The 18,142-nt window shown below is 39.9% G+C and overlaps 1 protein-coding gene across 1 annotated transcript in view; it reads left to right on the top strand.

The window, feature by feature from the left end:
• PTPRN2 (protein tyrosine phosphatase receptor type N2) overlaps positions 1-18,142 on the top strand; it is a gene marked incomplete at both ends in the record, with an annotated part of 656,586 nt that overhangs the window by 600,651 nt on the left and 37,793 nt on the right. The window contains 2 exons of the mRNA XM_084279942.1: positions 3,955-4,028; positions 12,327-12,404. Of these exons, the coding sequence (XP_084136068.1) occupies positions 3,955-4,028; positions 12,327-12,404 (152 nt within the window). The remainder of the gene's footprint in view (positions 1-3,954; positions 4,029-12,326; positions 12,405-18,142) is intronic.

Consider the following 18,142-nt stretch of genomic DNA (forward strand, 5'->3'; position numbering starts at 1 on the left):
TTTTCCTTGCTTTTCTGCCTGTTTCTGAAAAGCTATTATGATAGTTCCTAGAAGCTTTGAGGTGATACCAGACATAGACAGGCACAATCTGTTCACTGTCAATATGAACACTTCATGCTGCAACTGAAGCTCACATGGGTACCAACCCTGGATATATGCAGAAAACACATGTACAACCCTTTTTGCACTCTTGTTTTTTCTGAGCATAAATATGGAGTCTCACCACCTTTTTCTACCAAAGCCTTAACATGTCTCACCCTGTGACTGTATGCTCCAAGTGAGCAGGATAATGATACGGCACACTAAATCATAGGGTCTGGATAAAACATTGTGTTTAAAAAAAAAGATCCTGAAGTTGCTGATAAAATTGTAGAATTGTTTAGGTTGGAAAAGACCTTTAAGATCATATAGTTCTGCAAACTCTTCCACTAAAACATGTCCCTAAGCACTGCATCTACTGCTTTGGTATCCTCCAGCAGATCAACATTCCTACTCAACTTGATGTAGCCTACAAACCTACTGATGGCATGCTTGATCCCCTCATCCAGATCATTGATAAAGATATTATAGAAACAGAATGGTTTGGGGTTGGAAGAGACCTCAGAGGTCATTTAGTTTCAACCCCCTACCAAATTCTGCTAGCCCACGTTGCTCCAGATTAAGTTCTATTTGGGCTTTGGCTCTTCTACTTTTCTCCTTTCATAACCTCTCATCATCTTTGTAGACCTCCTGAGTTGCCTGCCCCTTCTTCCAAAGGCCATAAACTCTCTTTCTTTTCCTGAGTTCTAGCCAAAGCTGCACATGGAGACTGCATCTCCTTCCTTGCCTATCCCTCCTGAACAATTTATAGACATCAGTTGCAGCACTCTTGTGGACCCACAAGAATTGTGTCCAGTCTGCATATTGGGCCTTTTGTTCACTTCAGAAGGAAGCCTCTATGACGATGGGCCACCTTTTTTTCGTTTATGGAAGGAAGCAGTTTTGATGCAGGACATAGGCCATCTTAACCTTGACATGCTAGATGAACCTTTGTACTCATTATTGTTTGGTTCCACTTGCAGAACATCATACCTGTTATGCCAGGACACCTGGGAAAGTGCAGTAGGCACAGGGCAGGAAGTTGTTGCCATTTTCCCCTGTACCACCAGGATGGCAGCATCTTCCCACCAGAGCTCAGGCTGAGAAGCTGTGTCAGTCATGGTGGGTGCAGAGCATGGAAAGGCCATGGCTTTCTGCCAGGCAGATGCCATTGCTCCCTGGTTGAGCTGGCAGAGATTCAGTGCCCTCCCTGTATGCCCTTCCCAGCAAACTGCTGTGCAAACTGCTGCACCACCCCCTTGCTGATGTGCCATGCCCTGTTTGCCCACCCTGCTGGCAGCTCCTGGTTGCTAGTGCTCCCTAAGGCTTCTTTTATATGATCTGACACTTGACTTTTATTGGAGAATCACACTGTCACACTGACACCCATTTGCTAATTACTGATGAATCACTGTCTGCTCTCTCCAGCTTATCCATTTGAAAACATTTCACATGTTTTCTTTGGTCCATAGTTCAAACACTTTGGCTATCCAATGAATGAGGTTTGTCCTGAGTGCTTCCTTAGCTTAAGATACATGAGACAACATTCAGTGTGTGTAACCTGCGTATCTCCTGCATAGCCAAAAGGTTTCAAAGGTGTACCTCTTCTAACACTCTATGACAATGCTCATTGTAAAGCTTCCCATACAAATTCTTGGGTAGCCCCAAGGTCTGAGATGCCACAAATTAATTTTTATGTTTCTGATTTTTTGTGCAGTGGTGCTAAAGTATGGTGGAAGTGAATAATGTTCATGAGCACGTTCCCTTTCTCATCATCTTCATCCTTCTATTGTGTTGAAACCTTACCCGAAGAAGTAATTTTATACAAATAGCAAAGAATTGCTCTTCATTCATTTGACATGACTTGTTCATCTCTACTCTTATTCCAGAAGGTTGTTCACATTGGTGGGTTAAATATTGCTGATGAAATTGAGTGACCATTATAAACAACACTCATATAAGCACACCTTTGTGTTGCTCACATATTGAACCTTCCAATCCAGACCATTCTGTGATTCTCTGAACTGTCCTGACTGGTGAATAAACCTAAGCAGAGCCCAAAAACTCTGTCTGTGCTTTCCTGTGTGGTACTCAAAATGTTTGGTAATTCATTTATTGTTCTGTATTATTAAAATAATTATGGCACTTAATAGTTTTAAAAGCCCACATGTAATTCTGCTGATGAGATATGAAGGAGGACAAGGTGCATTTCTGTACTCTTATTTTGTTTATTTGAATAACTGGTGGAAAGATCCTCTCAAAACATCACTATCCATGTTTGGCTGTAGATGGTTACAGAAAGGGCAGCTCCATAACCTCTCACCACAAGATGCCACGCAGGGTAGGTTAGCCAAGTGTAAATTGTGCTGGTTATGTGTCAGGTGCAGGTTGTTTCAGATGCCTTTGTAAGACTTAGATGTCTCTTGCATAAATTATCTGCATGTGGTTTGGTCTTTCTTTAGTCGATGTAAAGAAACAGGCATTTCTCGAGTGCAGTTTGGCCTGTTTGAGACAGCTAAATTAAGATGAGATGATTCATAACAGAGAAGTATTTCTTTTCTCTTGGAAGAGAGTGAGTCTAGAGGACTGGAAGAGATGCAGACTTCTGCATCGTCACTGTCTAAATACAGACAAATAAAACCCATCCATTACATATGTCCTGAAGTTAAAAAAAAAAAAAAGGACTAGAGTTTGGGGTGTAGCAGCTCTAAGGAAAAATACAAGTTAAAAAGCAATAACATAATTTTGATGAAGGGCAAACGTAAGTCTCCTATGGCCAGAACTGCTGTTTTCTTTACTAGTAGTGTCTGAACTAGCTACATTACATTACAGCAGTGCAATATATCTATATATGCTCCAGTCATACGTTTAGGTGCAGTTGTTACTGGCATTTTCTCTGTCCCACGATCATCTCCAAGCCATATCACATCCCTTTGTCACTAGCATAGCACCATGCAGCGCTGGTCTTTGAATGAAACAGATTAATTTACAGTCCAGCTCTCAACTACACGTTGATATTCCTGCTGTTGGTTTTACAGAGAAGCCAGGTGGGCAACGCTTAGTTCCTCCATGACCCTGCAAACACAGGAGAGTTTGCCATAGTACTGGGGTTGGGGGTTTTTTCCTAGCCATTTGCCTAGTTTAAATTTTGTAGTCTTAAAGCAGTAGAGAATCTCCTTTTTTCTATGAGAGGTTGTAGCATATTATGGTGCATCATGTTTAGAACCGGGCAGCGAGGCTGGAGAAGGAACTGGAGGGCAAATCTTACAAGGAGTGGCTGAGGGAGCTGGGGATGTTTAGTCTGGAGAAGAGGAGGCTGAGGGGGGGACATTATCACTGACTATAATTATCTGAAAGGAGGTTGTAGAGAGGTGGGCAATGGTCTCTTCAGCCAAGTGACAGGTGATAGGACAAAGGGAAATGGCACAAAGCTGTGTCAGGGCAGGATCAGATTAGAAGTTAGGAAAAAAAGTTTCACTGAAAGAGTTGTCAGAACGTTGAACAGGCTGCCCAGGGAGAGGGTTGAGTCACCATCCCTAGGTGTGTTTAAAAGATGGGTAGATGAAGTATTCAGGGATATGGTTTAGTAGAGGACAGGTATGGTTGGACTCAATGATCTTAAAGGTCTTTTCCAACCTAGTCATTCTGTGATCTTATGATACTGAGCCTCTGAAATACTTGAGTGCTTTATTCCTGAGTCAGGCAGTGATGCTGTGGCTGTATCAAGGCTGTGCTAGTTCGGGAGTCAGAAGGAGACACCCCTTCTGATAGTTACCATTTGCCTGCCTTGAAATGCACATTAACCTCACTTTGACTTGTTTGACATAAAATGGGGAGAACACTTGTATAGACTCTTTCTTATTTTCTCCTTTGCAGATGATCATTCCAGGATATGTCTGAAAGGTGAAAACAGCCACGACAATTCAGACTACATCAATGCTAGCCCAATTGTAAGTATGGTAACCTATGGGAAATAATCCAAATAGCTTGCCCCTATCTTTCCTTGTAGTTAAAATATGCTGACTTGAGGCACCTTGCTGCTCACATTGTGCAACCTGAGGCTGTGAGCACCTCACAACTCTGATGTCTCAGGCTGTCCTTTCAAATTGAAGAGAAATAAATCTACATGCGCATGCAATACTCTTGAAGTTTATCAACTAAGAAAACAAAGTCATTTAAGTAGTTTTCATTCTCCCTCATCATACTGTCAGGTTTTCTGTACTTTCACCTGCTGTAGGTGAGCCTGCCTTAGCGGGGGACTTGGACGAGATGATCTCCAGAGGTTCCTTCCAACCCCTGCCTTTCTGTAATACTTTTTAATTACAGATTGTAAATTCAGTGATATACCCTTAGTGGAGCTTTTCCTCCAAGGAGGAAGAGGGAAAACTTGTTCATTCTCTTTCACTTTGTTCTACTAGCTACAGTCACGGGGGGAATTGTTCCCGAAGGCATGAAGGGCTGAGCTCTAGAGGCTTCTGAACTTATTATGCATCAGGTTATGACATTTCTTCTTTGTTTCAAAAGCAAGAACAAGATCCTTTACCACCTGTGTATTCATTCAAACTGCAGAATAGCTCAGTCCAGTTTTTGGCTCCAAATAATCCAGCATGGCCTGGTGGTCTTTTCTCATGCTGAGAGCTGAACATGAATCCTTTCTTGTCTGTTGAACGTGGTGGGGGAAAAGGTCTCTATTTTTAGACAAAAAACAGATGTGATAGAGCCACTTGCATGGCCATGAATGGTAGTGTCATGATGCCCATTTGAATGGGGAAAAGGCCCTGTGTCCTTAACCTCTGTGAGACTGCATCTGAGTCACTTTTACTCTTGGTTCTTATTCACATTAACTAGGCACTAAAATTTTATGGGGAAACTTTAGGAGAAAGAATTTAGGATGTAGAATTAGGTCTATTATGAGCTAGGGAGCCTGCTTTGGCACAGAGGTTGGACCCGATGATCTCTCGAGGTCCCTTCCAACCCCTACAATTCTGTGATTCTGTGATCTCTCTGCAGTAGGCTGTGTAAGCCATTACTGGCTCATTTTCCTGGGGAGTATCACTCCCCCAGTGAAATCACTTTGTGTGGGCAAGGCAGCTGACAATTTGCAACAGCATGAAATTACAGGCTGCTTCCTTCCAATGTTGTTGACAATACTTTTTTTCTTAAAAAAGCCCACAACTACATAGAAACTGTTCCCTGAGCTTTGTTTTTGTTACTTTCAGCAGGGTTCAAAAGCTTAATTTCCTTGAAAAAAAAAAGGTTTTATTCAAAGAGATAAAAAATACACAGAACCCAACAAACATCTTCAGGATGATTTTGACTTTGGCTTAGGGTGTAGGATAAACCAAAGCACATCCTCACTTCAGAGACTGCCAGCTGCCATTTTAGAGGACAGAGTAGATGCACAGAGATTAGAGCAGGACTACTTTTAAGTTTGTCCCTGACTAGACCAAGCTCTTGCTGGCCTCAGGATCATTAGAGTAACTTGGCACTCCAAGGAATATATATCCTGCTTATAAAGTAATGCAAAGTGGCCTAGCTCCAGGGCCTCAGGGCCCTTTTTGCCTGTCTGTAGGGCGTATTCAGTGAGTTAAGTTTGGTCAAGCCATAATTTGATAATGGAAGCTGAGAGGTTTTGCAGCAAGTGGTGTTAACTGGAAGATGCTATATTCTTCTAAGAATTTGATTGTAACTGACGTGACTTCAGCATGGTGCAGAAGTGGAATTACAGCATCTGTAGACAGTTCTAAGCCACGTTCACCATTGTCAGCGATACAGATGCTGTGCTTTTACCAAATAACCAAGATGGGCTTCTGCAACCTGCCCCAAAGTCTGCAAAGACACAGCTTAACTGGTTTTAGTACACAAATGTATTTGGGGAGGGAAAAATTCTCCATGTGTGTATATGTCCATTGCAATTGTAGTTCAGGTAATTCACTACACCAGCGAGAAAAATATTAGTTAAGGTAGCGTTGGGGGTGGAGAGGGACAAGCAAGATATTCCATTGGCACCACTGGGAAGAGATTTGCTTTGTCGGGATGCTCAAAGCTAATGCAAGCAGAGGGTCTCTGCTTCCACAGCTTTAACTCTCCTGGTTTTACAGGGGGTTCTAATCTTGCTTTGCCGTCCAGCACTTAAAAGTGTTTTCTTATGGAAAGTTACAAGATATTTCTTTTGTGTACCTTTCTCAGGCTCAGGAGTTTTGTCCAATAAAATAAGTCCCACTGATGTAGCAAAATTCTTATGGTTGTCTCTGTATCTCTTACAGAAATATTTCTGTGCTCAGATATGTGGGTGCACCAGTGTTTCACTGGGTTGGGACAAGCACCTAGTCTCTTGCATAGAAATAAAATAGTGCCAAGATAAATTCCTGAGTTCCTCTTCATCGTGGTAGCACAGGGACCCTGCTGCGTGGGAAGGAGTGGTACAGCCCACATTTGTGTAGTTGGCCTGTATTTAAAGGAAAGAGGTGCTCTGGATGGTTTTGTGAGTTTGTGTCACTAAGTCAATAACCGTTTTGCTGGTTTGAAAGCGGCAGAAAAAACGTGTTTCCTGAAGGTAATGCAGTGGGAGGTTGGTAGGAGGAAACCAGTACTTTGCAAGCCCATAGTTTGTAAAGATTTCCTGAAAGCTGATAAATTTAAATACAAATTACATATCTTCAGGTTAACATAAACATATTTGTTAATCTGGTATAATTTTTGAATAATGAGGTAGAACATAGGAGCAGCAGAGATGTTCAGTCCATTCTCCCCATGTCAGGAGCCTACTGGAATATTACGTTGGGCACTTGATTCAGCAATATTTACCTTGGCTGTGCAGCTCTTGCTGCCTGAGCTGAGCATACCTGCTATTACTACTGCTGTTTATTTGAGATCTTTTCGGTTGGCAGAAACACATTTAATCAGCATCTTTGTAAGCGTACAGTGGACGTGGAGTACCAGTAAGTCTGCCTTTATTCACCCTCGCAAAAACCCTACCGTGTCTTTCCTTCAAGACGGCTGCCTTTCAACTTAAATAACCTCAGTAATTATCGTGTCAGTACAGTGATGTTCGCGGTGCGTTTGCGCCTTGCAGTGCTCGGGTTAGGAGCCAGCATTGTAGTGAGCTGCAAGATGGGCATTAATAGCACGGGATCAGTACGGTCTGAACTGACCGGGAGAGGATTTTCTCTCTCTGCGCGTGTGAGCTGTCTGGTGAGGGAAGAGTGTAAAATAAAGTAATTATATCTGAGCTTCAGAGAGGGAGGCTTCCAGTCGTGTACATGTCGCTGGGTATCTCCAGCTTCTGGGTCAGTGGTCCAGTCTCCAGCTGGGGCTCACTCAACCTTAACTTAAGTCTAAATGAGTGCAGCAGTACGCCGTAAAAAAATCCCTGTGCTAGACAATGAGCTGGCCACCTGCCCACATGTTTCTTCCTTTTTAAAAAATGCTACCCCCCCTCAAGTCCTCCTTTCCACCCAGTATGCTGTGAAAACTGGGGTTAGATTGATGGCCTCGCCATGGCTGGGAGCGAGTGAGGAGAATCGGCAAAGATGTAGTCCAAGCTCTTCCATAGGTCTTTAATTTCACTGTAGCATGAGGCCAGGGAAAATGAGTCCTTAGGAGAATTTGCAGGGTAAAAGTGGGGTAGAAATCTGTTTCCCTCCTCTCTGAAATAACATAAAGTACTATCATAATAACTCTGCTATCGGCAGCTGAATGAAAGGCTTGCAATTACAGCACAAGGAGACCCTGACTGTGCAGAATAAAACTGTGATAATTACATCTGTCATATTTGTACTTAGTCCTCATTAAATTTCGGGAAAATCATCCAGTAGTAAATAATGTGCAATCTTTGCTTTTAAATCAGAGGTCATGAAAGTAAATGGGAATTCTGTTTTTCCTCATAGGGTGTCTGAGAGAGAAAAAAATCCCATCAACTACATTTAAAAACTCAGTTTGCTTATTATTGAAGACACCAGACTGAGGAATGTCATTAGCGTGACAGTTTGTTCAAACACAGCATACAAATTTCATCACCAAGAATAGACTCTGAAATTCATAATGGCATTCACAACCAGATTTACTTCTTTCATTCCATTAGGGGTTTTAAAGGAAGGATTTAAAAAGTGTTTTAAATTTTAATTCAAACATGAAGATGAGGACTAGTCTACCTTTTTAATTTTAAAGCTGAGATGAATGTGATTGCAAAGTTCATCTGCATTTGCTGGATATGCTTTCTTTTAAAAATATATATTTATTTTTTACTTTTAGTGACTGTCTCTGCGTAATCAATACATGTAGGAAAGTAGATTTTATTGGTATTACAAACAATTGAATCTGGAAACTGCCCAGTAGCTTGAATCCATACAAATTTTTAAGGTGTTAGTCAGAGTTCAACTTTCCATCATATTTAGTCTACACTGGATCTCATCCTGTTCACCTATGATTTAAGAATCTTTGAGCTGGACTTGGAGGATTTAGATCAATGTAAATATGGTACGACTGAGACCACATCTCCCCCAGCATCTGTCTGTGGGGAAAATAAGGGTCTGACAAGCTGTGAGGGAAGACAAAGGGCAGGAATGAATGAGTGTATCATTGACATGAAGTTTCAAAATTATCATTGAAGCCTACTGACACTTGTACTTCCATTTACAGTTTAAGGATACTACTTAACAAGAATCTATGTGTACCAGTCTCAAGTCCAAATGCAATAAATTTAGGGATTTACTCCCAGAATGTATTGATTTTGCTTTATTTTATTTGCCTTACTGGTGAAATCATGCAGCAGCACAATCTCTATCTAAAAACTCAACAAAATTCAGAGTTCTTCAGGGAATCCTTGCAAAGGCCTAGGGTAAAGCAACTGGATAGTAGAACTTGAAGGAAAAAATAAACGAGTAGCTTTTATTCTCTAATGAAACAAAGGTGGGATTGTGCTCTGATATTAATTTGACAAAAGTCCAACTCATTGTGATACTGTGTTCTTTACATATTTCCCTCCTTTATCATACTGTAAGTCAACTTACATTACAGAGCCCTCTAGAAGAACACAAGTCATTGTTGCCTAAGTTTTTTTGTAGTTTTTTCTCTTCCAACAAGAAATCTGAATGCTTCTCCTTTTTGTTTTCATTTGATTTTTATATTGGTGGTGATGGAAATCACCACGGTCAATGGCATGGTCAGTTATGGTAATCCTTGATCCCTTTCTTTCCCTAATACAACATCATGGAAAAACAGATTGAAACATTATTGCCAGACTTGCCTTTGTTGTGTTGCAGCAGAAAATGAGAATTCCACCATAGCAGAACAGTTGTAATAATTGCAGCTTTTTCTTCCCAAAAATGGCTGTTCGATCCAGTTCTGAAGTAGTAGGCTTTGTAAACTTTGTGCTTTGATGGGGACATAGAGGGGAAAAAACCCGTATTCTTTTTGAACAGTTACTATTAGGGTGATTTCTGAAGACTTTTCTGATGTAAAATGTTAGCAAACAGTTGATTTTTGCTTTAATACTTGATAGTATGAAGCCTGCTGTTCTCTATTCTTCTCTGGAGAATACATTTTCTGTTTTATTTTCGTGAAGTGAGAAATCTGAGGGATGGTTGAAAGAAGATAATGACTACTGACACAGAAAAAAAAGCCCTTTCCTTGATCCTTGATTAGTTAGTTTAAAACCCATTACTGACTTTATTTCTTTATTCAAACTTTTGTTAACTTTGATAGATGAAGATGCTCTTGGTGTTCTCGGTGACCTTGAGAGAATAAAACAGAACATAACAAAAACATTCAAGACCCGTCCCTTGCAGTCACCTACTCACATTAAATTGAATGTGACCAGAGTAGTGATTTTTCACAGTTTTCTTGAAATATGTGGCCTTTAAACCGGTACATATAATAGAAAATTGATGAAACCAGAAATTTCATTTAATTAGTTTAATCTTTGCTCTTATTTTTGTTCAGTTAAAGATCATTTAATAGTGTGATAGGGCTTTCTGCCATCTTCTATTTGCTCCAAGCAAGAAGAGTTCCTGCTCATAATTGTTTTCTGTGCAACACAATGTGCTTGGAATGTAATAATTGTAATTGTCTTTTGAATTATTGTTAAACTGCTGATACACTTCACTACTCTGTGCTTATTGTAATGTTTGCCACGTTCCAACAGCACCTTTGTCAGAGAGGTTGATTAATGCTGAAATGCCAAGATTGGCCTATTCCTGATTTATCAGCTGAACGTTGAGAAGTATTTCCTCCATGACAGCGCTATTTGCATCATCCTTGATTTCTTCTGCTTTTGTTTTCTGGCATGTCTACATACAAAAGAATTTAGTTTAAGAAGAAATTAAAAGTAAATTGTTATTTTTCTAAAGTTTCGTGTTTTCACTGTCGGTTACACGTCCAAGTCAAGTTCTCACCTGTTAGACGAGTGACATTCCTTTCAGGTGGATGCAGCCCACAACAGTTTCCACTGGGAGCAGCCAGCACTATTCTTCAGTGCAGGTCAATTTTTCTAAGCAAAGATTCTTAGTTCCAGCATAGGAAAACATTTAAGCACATGATTAAATCCTGTAGATCTCTGTGGGATTCAAAACAAAACAACAGAAATTATTTCAACCATAGTGGAGGAAAAAAAAAACAACCTTTAAGCCTGATTTGGTTTAGTCACATTTTCTGTTGTTTTCAGCTGTGTTTAGTTTAGTGTCTTGATTCTTACGAAGACAAAAAAGTTGCCCATTTTGAAATGGTTCCTGGGGTGGGTTTTTTTGCTAATACTCCTTTCCAAAGCAAGCTAGTTTTTCCCTGATCTCAAAATACCCAGTTGTAAATGTCCTGCTATCAGAATTGCTTTTGTCAAAAAGGCAAAGAAAACAAGGTTGAGATTTGTTGTGAGCAATTGCTTGTTATGAAGAGTTATTTGCTGGTAAGAGAAGCATCTCAATGAAGTTTGGAATAAAATGATGGTATTATGGACATCCTGGTCAAGGTGTTTTATAACTATGGCTGGTGAATCAGAAGTAAGCTTTTATTCTAAAGGGACTCAGTGACTCTATTTTACCTGTGCTGTGTTGTCATGGAGAATTTTAATATTAAGTCCGGCTTAATTATACATCAGAAAATTAGAAACATAAAAGTGTTCTCTTCCTTTTTGCAACATTCATCATATTGTTGTTCTGTTAGAATAACTTACATCTGTTCTTTTATGGCTCTTCCCTCTTTTATGTTGCACATAATTATGAGGTGCCTTCTTTTACGCTGACATGTACCATCACTGGAAATTTTGATAGGCTATGAATAAATTCAGTAGATGCCTGTTAATGCAAATGTGACTCACATTCATTCTTATTCAGATCTTTACTTATAGAACAGAATTGTGTATTGAGACAAATTCTGCCTTCAGCTACATGGGTATAAGTTAACTCTCGACGACTTCAGTGTCACTGAGTCATACCCACACATCTGAGAGTTGAACTGGGTCTCTCTTCTTTATGTTCAAAGTTTTGTCTTGCCCAGTTCAGGGTTAGAATGCATTTGTTTGTTTTTTAATCCTATCAGCAGATCTTCTTTTTCAGCAGAATAGATCCTAAGATTGTGAACCAAGAAAACCACCCATCAGTTCGAAAACATTCATTGTAACACACTAATCCTATTTACTCTTGATGGCTTTGTTTCTTAGATTCTTTATTTTTTCTGCTCAGTGAATTTTCTGCTCCTTGAATTAAATGTAATAATTAAGGTCTTTAAGCAGAACTTCCTCTTTTGAGGCCAAATCCATGCATTTAGTTAGATCAGTTAACCAGAAAAAAGCCAGAAACTGAATTTGTTCCCCATTTTTGCTGGTTTTCAGTTACATGTGCCCTTGACTGGCACGGTGGAAATGGGGAACATATTTTGATGTGTGGAGCATTCTTAACACTCAGTGTAGAAAAATGTTTCAAATGGCTCCTAGGTTGCTATGAAACCACAAGTTCTGATTTCAAATAAATGCCTTTGTCAGACCCCATAAATGATCTTACACCACATATTGAGGACATGGGACATTGCTCATCATGTGTGCTGATATTACTCTGGTTGCATCAGTCTTTTGTAGAAAAAGTTCTCCTTTGACTTTATAAATAGTATGAAAATTCTTTGCTTGTCAGTAAAGATGGAGAGACATGACGGTCCTTTCGGAAGTCCCTTGTTTCTGCCCTCGCATACTTTCTGTCTCTGACACAGCAAGGGATTTTCTTTTAAATAAATCTAGTCTGTGTTCTCTTTCTTTGTTCCAGATGGACCATGACCCTCGAAACCCTGCATACATTGCCACTCAGGGCCCTCTCCCTGCTACTGTCGCTGACTTCTGGCAGGTAAGTTAAACATCTCTCTGAAAATTGAATTTATGTTACAAGTCAATGTTTTCTTGTGCTTCTAGAAATGTAAGCAGCATAAAAATATATTGTGCTTGAGACACAATAGGTGGAAAAACCTTCATTCAAATGTCTTCATGAAATCTAGTATATGGATATGTAAGCCATTTATGTATGAGACAGACTCTGCTAAAGAACAGTTCATCTGGAAATTATTTTGAAAACCTCAGGCCATAGTATTCATATTTTAGTGCCAGGTCTCTGTAATTAGACTACTGCCAAGGACTGGATGATTTTCAGAGGTCCTGGCCTTCTTAAGCATGTAGCCAGAACTGGTTGTCTCTCTCCAGATCAAAAAGGACCTAACACTATGTGCCATGAATTTTTCCATTGAAGCCGGCTTCTCACATGTCCCAGTTCCCCAAAATGCTTAAATACTTATGTATTTTCCCTACCACAGGTAGCTGAGTTAAAGGCTAAGTTAAGACCCTGCTGCATAAAGTTAAGTAAGTGTATAAATTTCTGCAGGATTAGGGCTAAAGATTACTGATGCACAAATATGAGTTCATTTCTTTATGTGCTTCTGCCACTGTCAGAGTTGGATGTACACACACTGCCAGGCTAGGTGTGTGCCATTGTGTGCTGGATGTGCTGCATTAGACATCCCTTTGTAAGTCTAAAATCACACCCGAGAGCTTACTGTAGCTCTTTGGGGAGGAGGCCAATTGGGGCTTATTATCAACATGAACATTTTTGTTTGTTTGTTTGTTTGTTTTAGTGCTATGAATTTAGAAACATTTGTTCTGAAGATAAAGAATATCTACCTAAAAGTTTTGGAATTGCCATTGTATTTTAGGAGCTTGGTTCAGCGGAAATCATCGTCTCTCTCCATCTGCATCGCTTGCTCCATGATTATAGTGTTAACCGATCCCCATTGAAGGCATTTTTCATGCCACAATTTCCTACTGTTTTGGATGAGGAATGTGGGCATTTTCAAAAAGTTTGTTTGATTTTAAGTGCCTGGCTATTGAAATGCTCAGTCTGAGATATTTTGGGACTAGTTTTTAGAAGTGCAGAGGAAATGCTTTCTGCTTGAAATCAGTTTGGCTGTTGGTCTGGCTTAAATTTTCAAGTAACTTGTGGTTCTTGTCTTCACTAATTGGTAGATAGACACAGTTGAGAAGACTGATCTTATTTTTTCCTTGGCAGGTGGATTCCTTATAACAGGCATGGTATTTGAAAATGTGTTTCTTATGTTAAACATGCAAAATCAAATTCCACATTAGCTATTCCATAAATATATATTTGATTATATATTTTTTGCCTATTTGTATATTTATATTTTGCATGGTTTTACCTGTAACTGCACCTTCATGTACTGAAAAAATGGATGGTCTCATTTTCAAGGGCACACTTTGTATAAGTGTTGCTGCTAATGCAGAAATCAGAATTAATCATTTAAACCTAGTATGAAGGCTGTATTTTGCTCTTCTCCCATTCCAACTTGAACAGTTAGGCAACCTGTTTGTACAGCCACAGAGACTAGAACTGAAACATTTTCCAATCTTCTTCATTCCAGCTTCGTACTCAGAAGGTTTCTTTCTTGACTTTCTTTCTTCTTGCTGTTTGTGAGTGGAGAGTCTTCACTTTCCTTCACTTTCCTTCTGCTCTTTTTAGTTATTTCTCCTCCTGATTATCCATCAGGGAAGATTCACTCCATCTCCCCACCATATTTGCTGTAAACATCTCTACCATTTGGCAACAATGGTTCAGCTCCTGCATCTGCTGTGTGTCCATTTTAGATGTGATTATTCGTTTATTATTTTCTTCTATTAGGTTCCATAGAAAAGTTTGTTTCGTACGTTTGTTTTGATGATGCCTTTAATTCAACATAACTACCTATGTCAGATTGGTCAATCTCTTATTTTCCTTAAACTTAAACTTCCTACAGATCACGTGTCAATGTGCAGGTTCCTATCTCAAGCTCTTCATATCGCCCAGGGTATCAACCAGGTGTCATAAACAAGCCAAGAGAGCTTGGCCCGTCACAGAACACTGCATCTGTAGCCACTGAAATGTAGGAGGTCCATTGTACAAGTCAAAAGCCATGGCTTGGAGTTGTTGCTGTTTATGTCCAGATGCAGGAAAGAAGTTTTTCACACCTAATAGTACCTATTTTAAGTTAAAGCAGGGAAAGCTGAACTTGCTATGGAAAATAGAGCATTAACTCTGATCAGGGCAGGATCCTTTGATGTTTACTTGAATGTGGTTTATACAGACCATGGTGCTGCCACCAGGGATTGTTTAAAGATTCAATTATTCATTCCTGATACATGTTCTCAGTGGTTCTCCTCCCTCTCCCTCCCCCACTTAATACCAGCTGTTGCTGAGCTGTGTTGCTTTTTTCCCTTTTGTGTGCTCAGTGAAGCAGTTTTCTGACTGATAGTGAGAAGAGTGACTGACTCCAGAGAGACCTGGGACTATTCTGTTGTTCCTTGTCTAAATGCACCATGTCATGCTTTAGCAAGTACAACACAAACTCCTGGAGCTTGGCATCACCTTCTATGGCAATATATACTAGATATATTGCTTCCTATTTTTGCAGAGACTTAGCTGCTAAGATTCCCAAGAGCCTAGCTGCTTGGTGGGCATCAGCCCCTCCATTTTATCTTGACTGAAAGGCTACCCCAGCAAGAGACTGTTATATTTGTTTCCAATCCTGTAGGTGTTTCAAGATGATTTCTAGAAAACACTTCTCTACAAAGCATTCGTTTTACTTGACAGTGTAATACAGCTTTCTTGGCATTTACCTCACTGCTGATATCCGTAATGAATCCAAAGTGCTCCTTATCTGTCCTCACTGTCTTGACCACAATGGTCAAATTCCAGAGACAGCTTCTAAACCTAGTTTCCCTTAAGCCTGCATGAGATTCTTCCACCCATCAGTGAGTATATCTACATCAGCAAGCAGTGTGGCCCACTAGGAATGGATTTGTAGAGTGTCATGGTATTGGCTTTGTAGGCTTTGCTTTAGACCAACTGGTCAGTGGTCCAATGGACCAAATGCCTCTTGGTGGGGGACAAGGCTACACATGTCCGGAGGAAGCTTCTTCCAAAAGGAACCCAGGTCCTGAGCTCTGACACTGCTCTGCAGTGTCTGTTACTGTTCATGTCTGTCATTTACACGATCATGTGGCCACATCCATTATCTCTATTTAAGACCAAACAGACGATTCAGTTTTGGATAATCTTTTTTCCTAGTTTTATTGGCAGTCCCCTCTAAAATCTGCTATGTTGATCCAATGCCCAGTATTTTTGTGCAAATGCTATTAGACACTCAGCAATCAAGTTCCCATTTACTGTTTTCAAGTTGCCCAGATCTGAGCAAAGGTCATGGCTAGCTCAGTGTATTCTCCTTCCCAAACTAGGCAAAGCTTTTTCATAAAACATTGATGATGCTTTGTCTAGGCTCATCTTGTTTAGCATTCTTACTGCTGGTGAGCAGATCTGTGCCTAGTACTCCTATGGGACTGGAGGGAGGACAGTTTCAGTTCTCACTGGCTTCTACTTCTGGAAAGATTATGTCCTTTTTGGTAAGGTGAGGAAGAAAGGCAGGTATTGTTCTTCAGTACCATCTAACTTGTGCCACATGAGCTGGCCATAAGACTCAGCATTTTCTGTACCCTTTTCATTTGGGTTTGTGTGTTGACCAGAGAGAGTTCAGCTCTTTGGTTTTGTTTCAAAGAAGCCGTTTTTGAGCTGGATAGTCCAAACTCCTGTATCTTGGTCATTTTTAAATGGTGTTCAAATTAATTTTGTACATCTTGTAAATGTATTAGTGGTAAAAAAGGCAAGAGTCTTGCTTTGGATTTTCTCTTAGTGTAAGGCATCAGCTTTCCACAGCTGTCTGTGTCCCTCCAGTTTACTTCTCCAGCTCTTTATATTCTTGGCATAGCTCCTCTAAGTCAGCAAGTGCCAAGTTAGTTCCAACTTTGCTGGCTTACCTATTTCTTTGAAAACTTTCTAGCCTGCAGGAGTTGTGTTGTCAGTCATCTCATTGATCTGTTTTGCCACAGGGCTTCCTAATCTGTCTGGATACTCTGTGTTTGCGGCTCAGGCAGAGATTTCATCTCTGCCTGCATGTCATCTCTTAGACCGCTCTGGAAATTTTCCAGCTACTACTTTAATTAATTTTGAAAAGCCTCCAGCTGATTTAAGTCTTCTTTTAATTTCATCTGATCTTGTTTTCATCTCTTTTTACCAATTACTATTTCTGAGAGTTACCTCCTTCATTGATTCTATTTTGGTTCAGTGGGAATTCCACCTCACGAATCCCTTTCTTGAAAACTGGATGCCTCTCCTCACGTGGTATTAATCCATTTTTACCTGAGTGGTTAAACAATTTGCCAGGTCTGTGGGTTGTTTTCTTCTCAGCTGGAAAGAGAATTCATCCTCAGGATAGGGTTTTGCTTTGATACAGTTCCATTTTATTTACAAAGAAAGTACAGAATTTTATTTCCTTGAACAAAGGCAGAATAAAATAACAGGCAATAACTTCTTTTTTTCCAACCCTCATTCACCCAGTGTTTTACCCCCAACCTCTCTTTCAGCTTTTCTTCTACCAGGATCACAATGCTAGTTTGTTGAGCTGTGCTGGTGGTTTCTTTATTCCTTTTACACATTTTTGCTGCTTATCTGGATTAATCATCGTGCCTTGATTAATGCCTCTCTCTCTGCATTAAGCATATCAGTTTCTAGAGAAACTCATGGGTCCATATGCTTCACGTTTCTCTTGTTTTTGATGATAACTTCTGTAATTTCAGTTATCAGGCTCCATAAAAGAGTTTGCTTGTTTCTTACATTTATCGTGAATGAAAGGTGATGATTTTGTCCAGCAGCTTCAGTGAGATTTCACTCAGCTCTTTCACACAGCACTATTAAAATTCAACATCTCTTTGAACATAATTCAAAAGAAAGAGGATGTAGAACATTTCTGATCTATAACAAGTTTTCGCAGCAGGAGTTCCATGTTGTGAATAATTCTGGAGGCATAAAATTTTATTATTTTCCGTATGTGCTGGGTTATAATTCCATGAAGTATTTGACATGAAGTACATGTCTTAACTTGCAAACTATTCTGAAAAGCAAGGGATGATAATATGCAGGAACTGTTCCTAGGAGTTAGGATATTTAGAACCAACTGTCTTTGCACTGAAAAACTGTTCTTAATTATGCCAGGTTTATAAATTGCATGTCTGCTAAGGTTCCGTGTCTCCAAATGGAGATTTATGTAGGAGGCCATAATTTTTCCCTCTGGAAAACACCCCACATTGTGCCTTGCTTTCATAAATCTACCCACATTTGCCCTTCTTTTCCCTCCCCCTTTGCAGAGAAAAGCACACTTTCATATTTTTTATTTTACCATATTCAGTGTGAAATAGAGAGTAGGATCAGGCAATTCCGAGGGGCTTAAGTGGATATGCTTCTTAGTTGCCATGTGATACATATTTATGTAAGAATTTGTTGTCTTTCTGTGATGTCCTCCGTCCATGACCAACGTAATCAATAAGTGTATGAACATTATATAAATTCTACAGAAGGAGTAGAGAAATACGATTTTCCTCATCTCTCAGACGTTCAGTAAGGTTCAAAGCACCTACAACTGTAAGCCATGAGATTAAAAATGTCATCCCTGGTAGTTTGGACCAGAAAATTCCCTGGCTTTAGCTCAGGCTGAG

This window comes from Gallinula chloropus (genome assembly GCF_964237585.1).
Source record: "Gallinula chloropus genome assembly, chromosome: 2".
NCBI lineage: Eukaryota > Metazoa > Chordata > Aves > Gruiformes > Rallidae > Gallinula > Gallinula chloropus.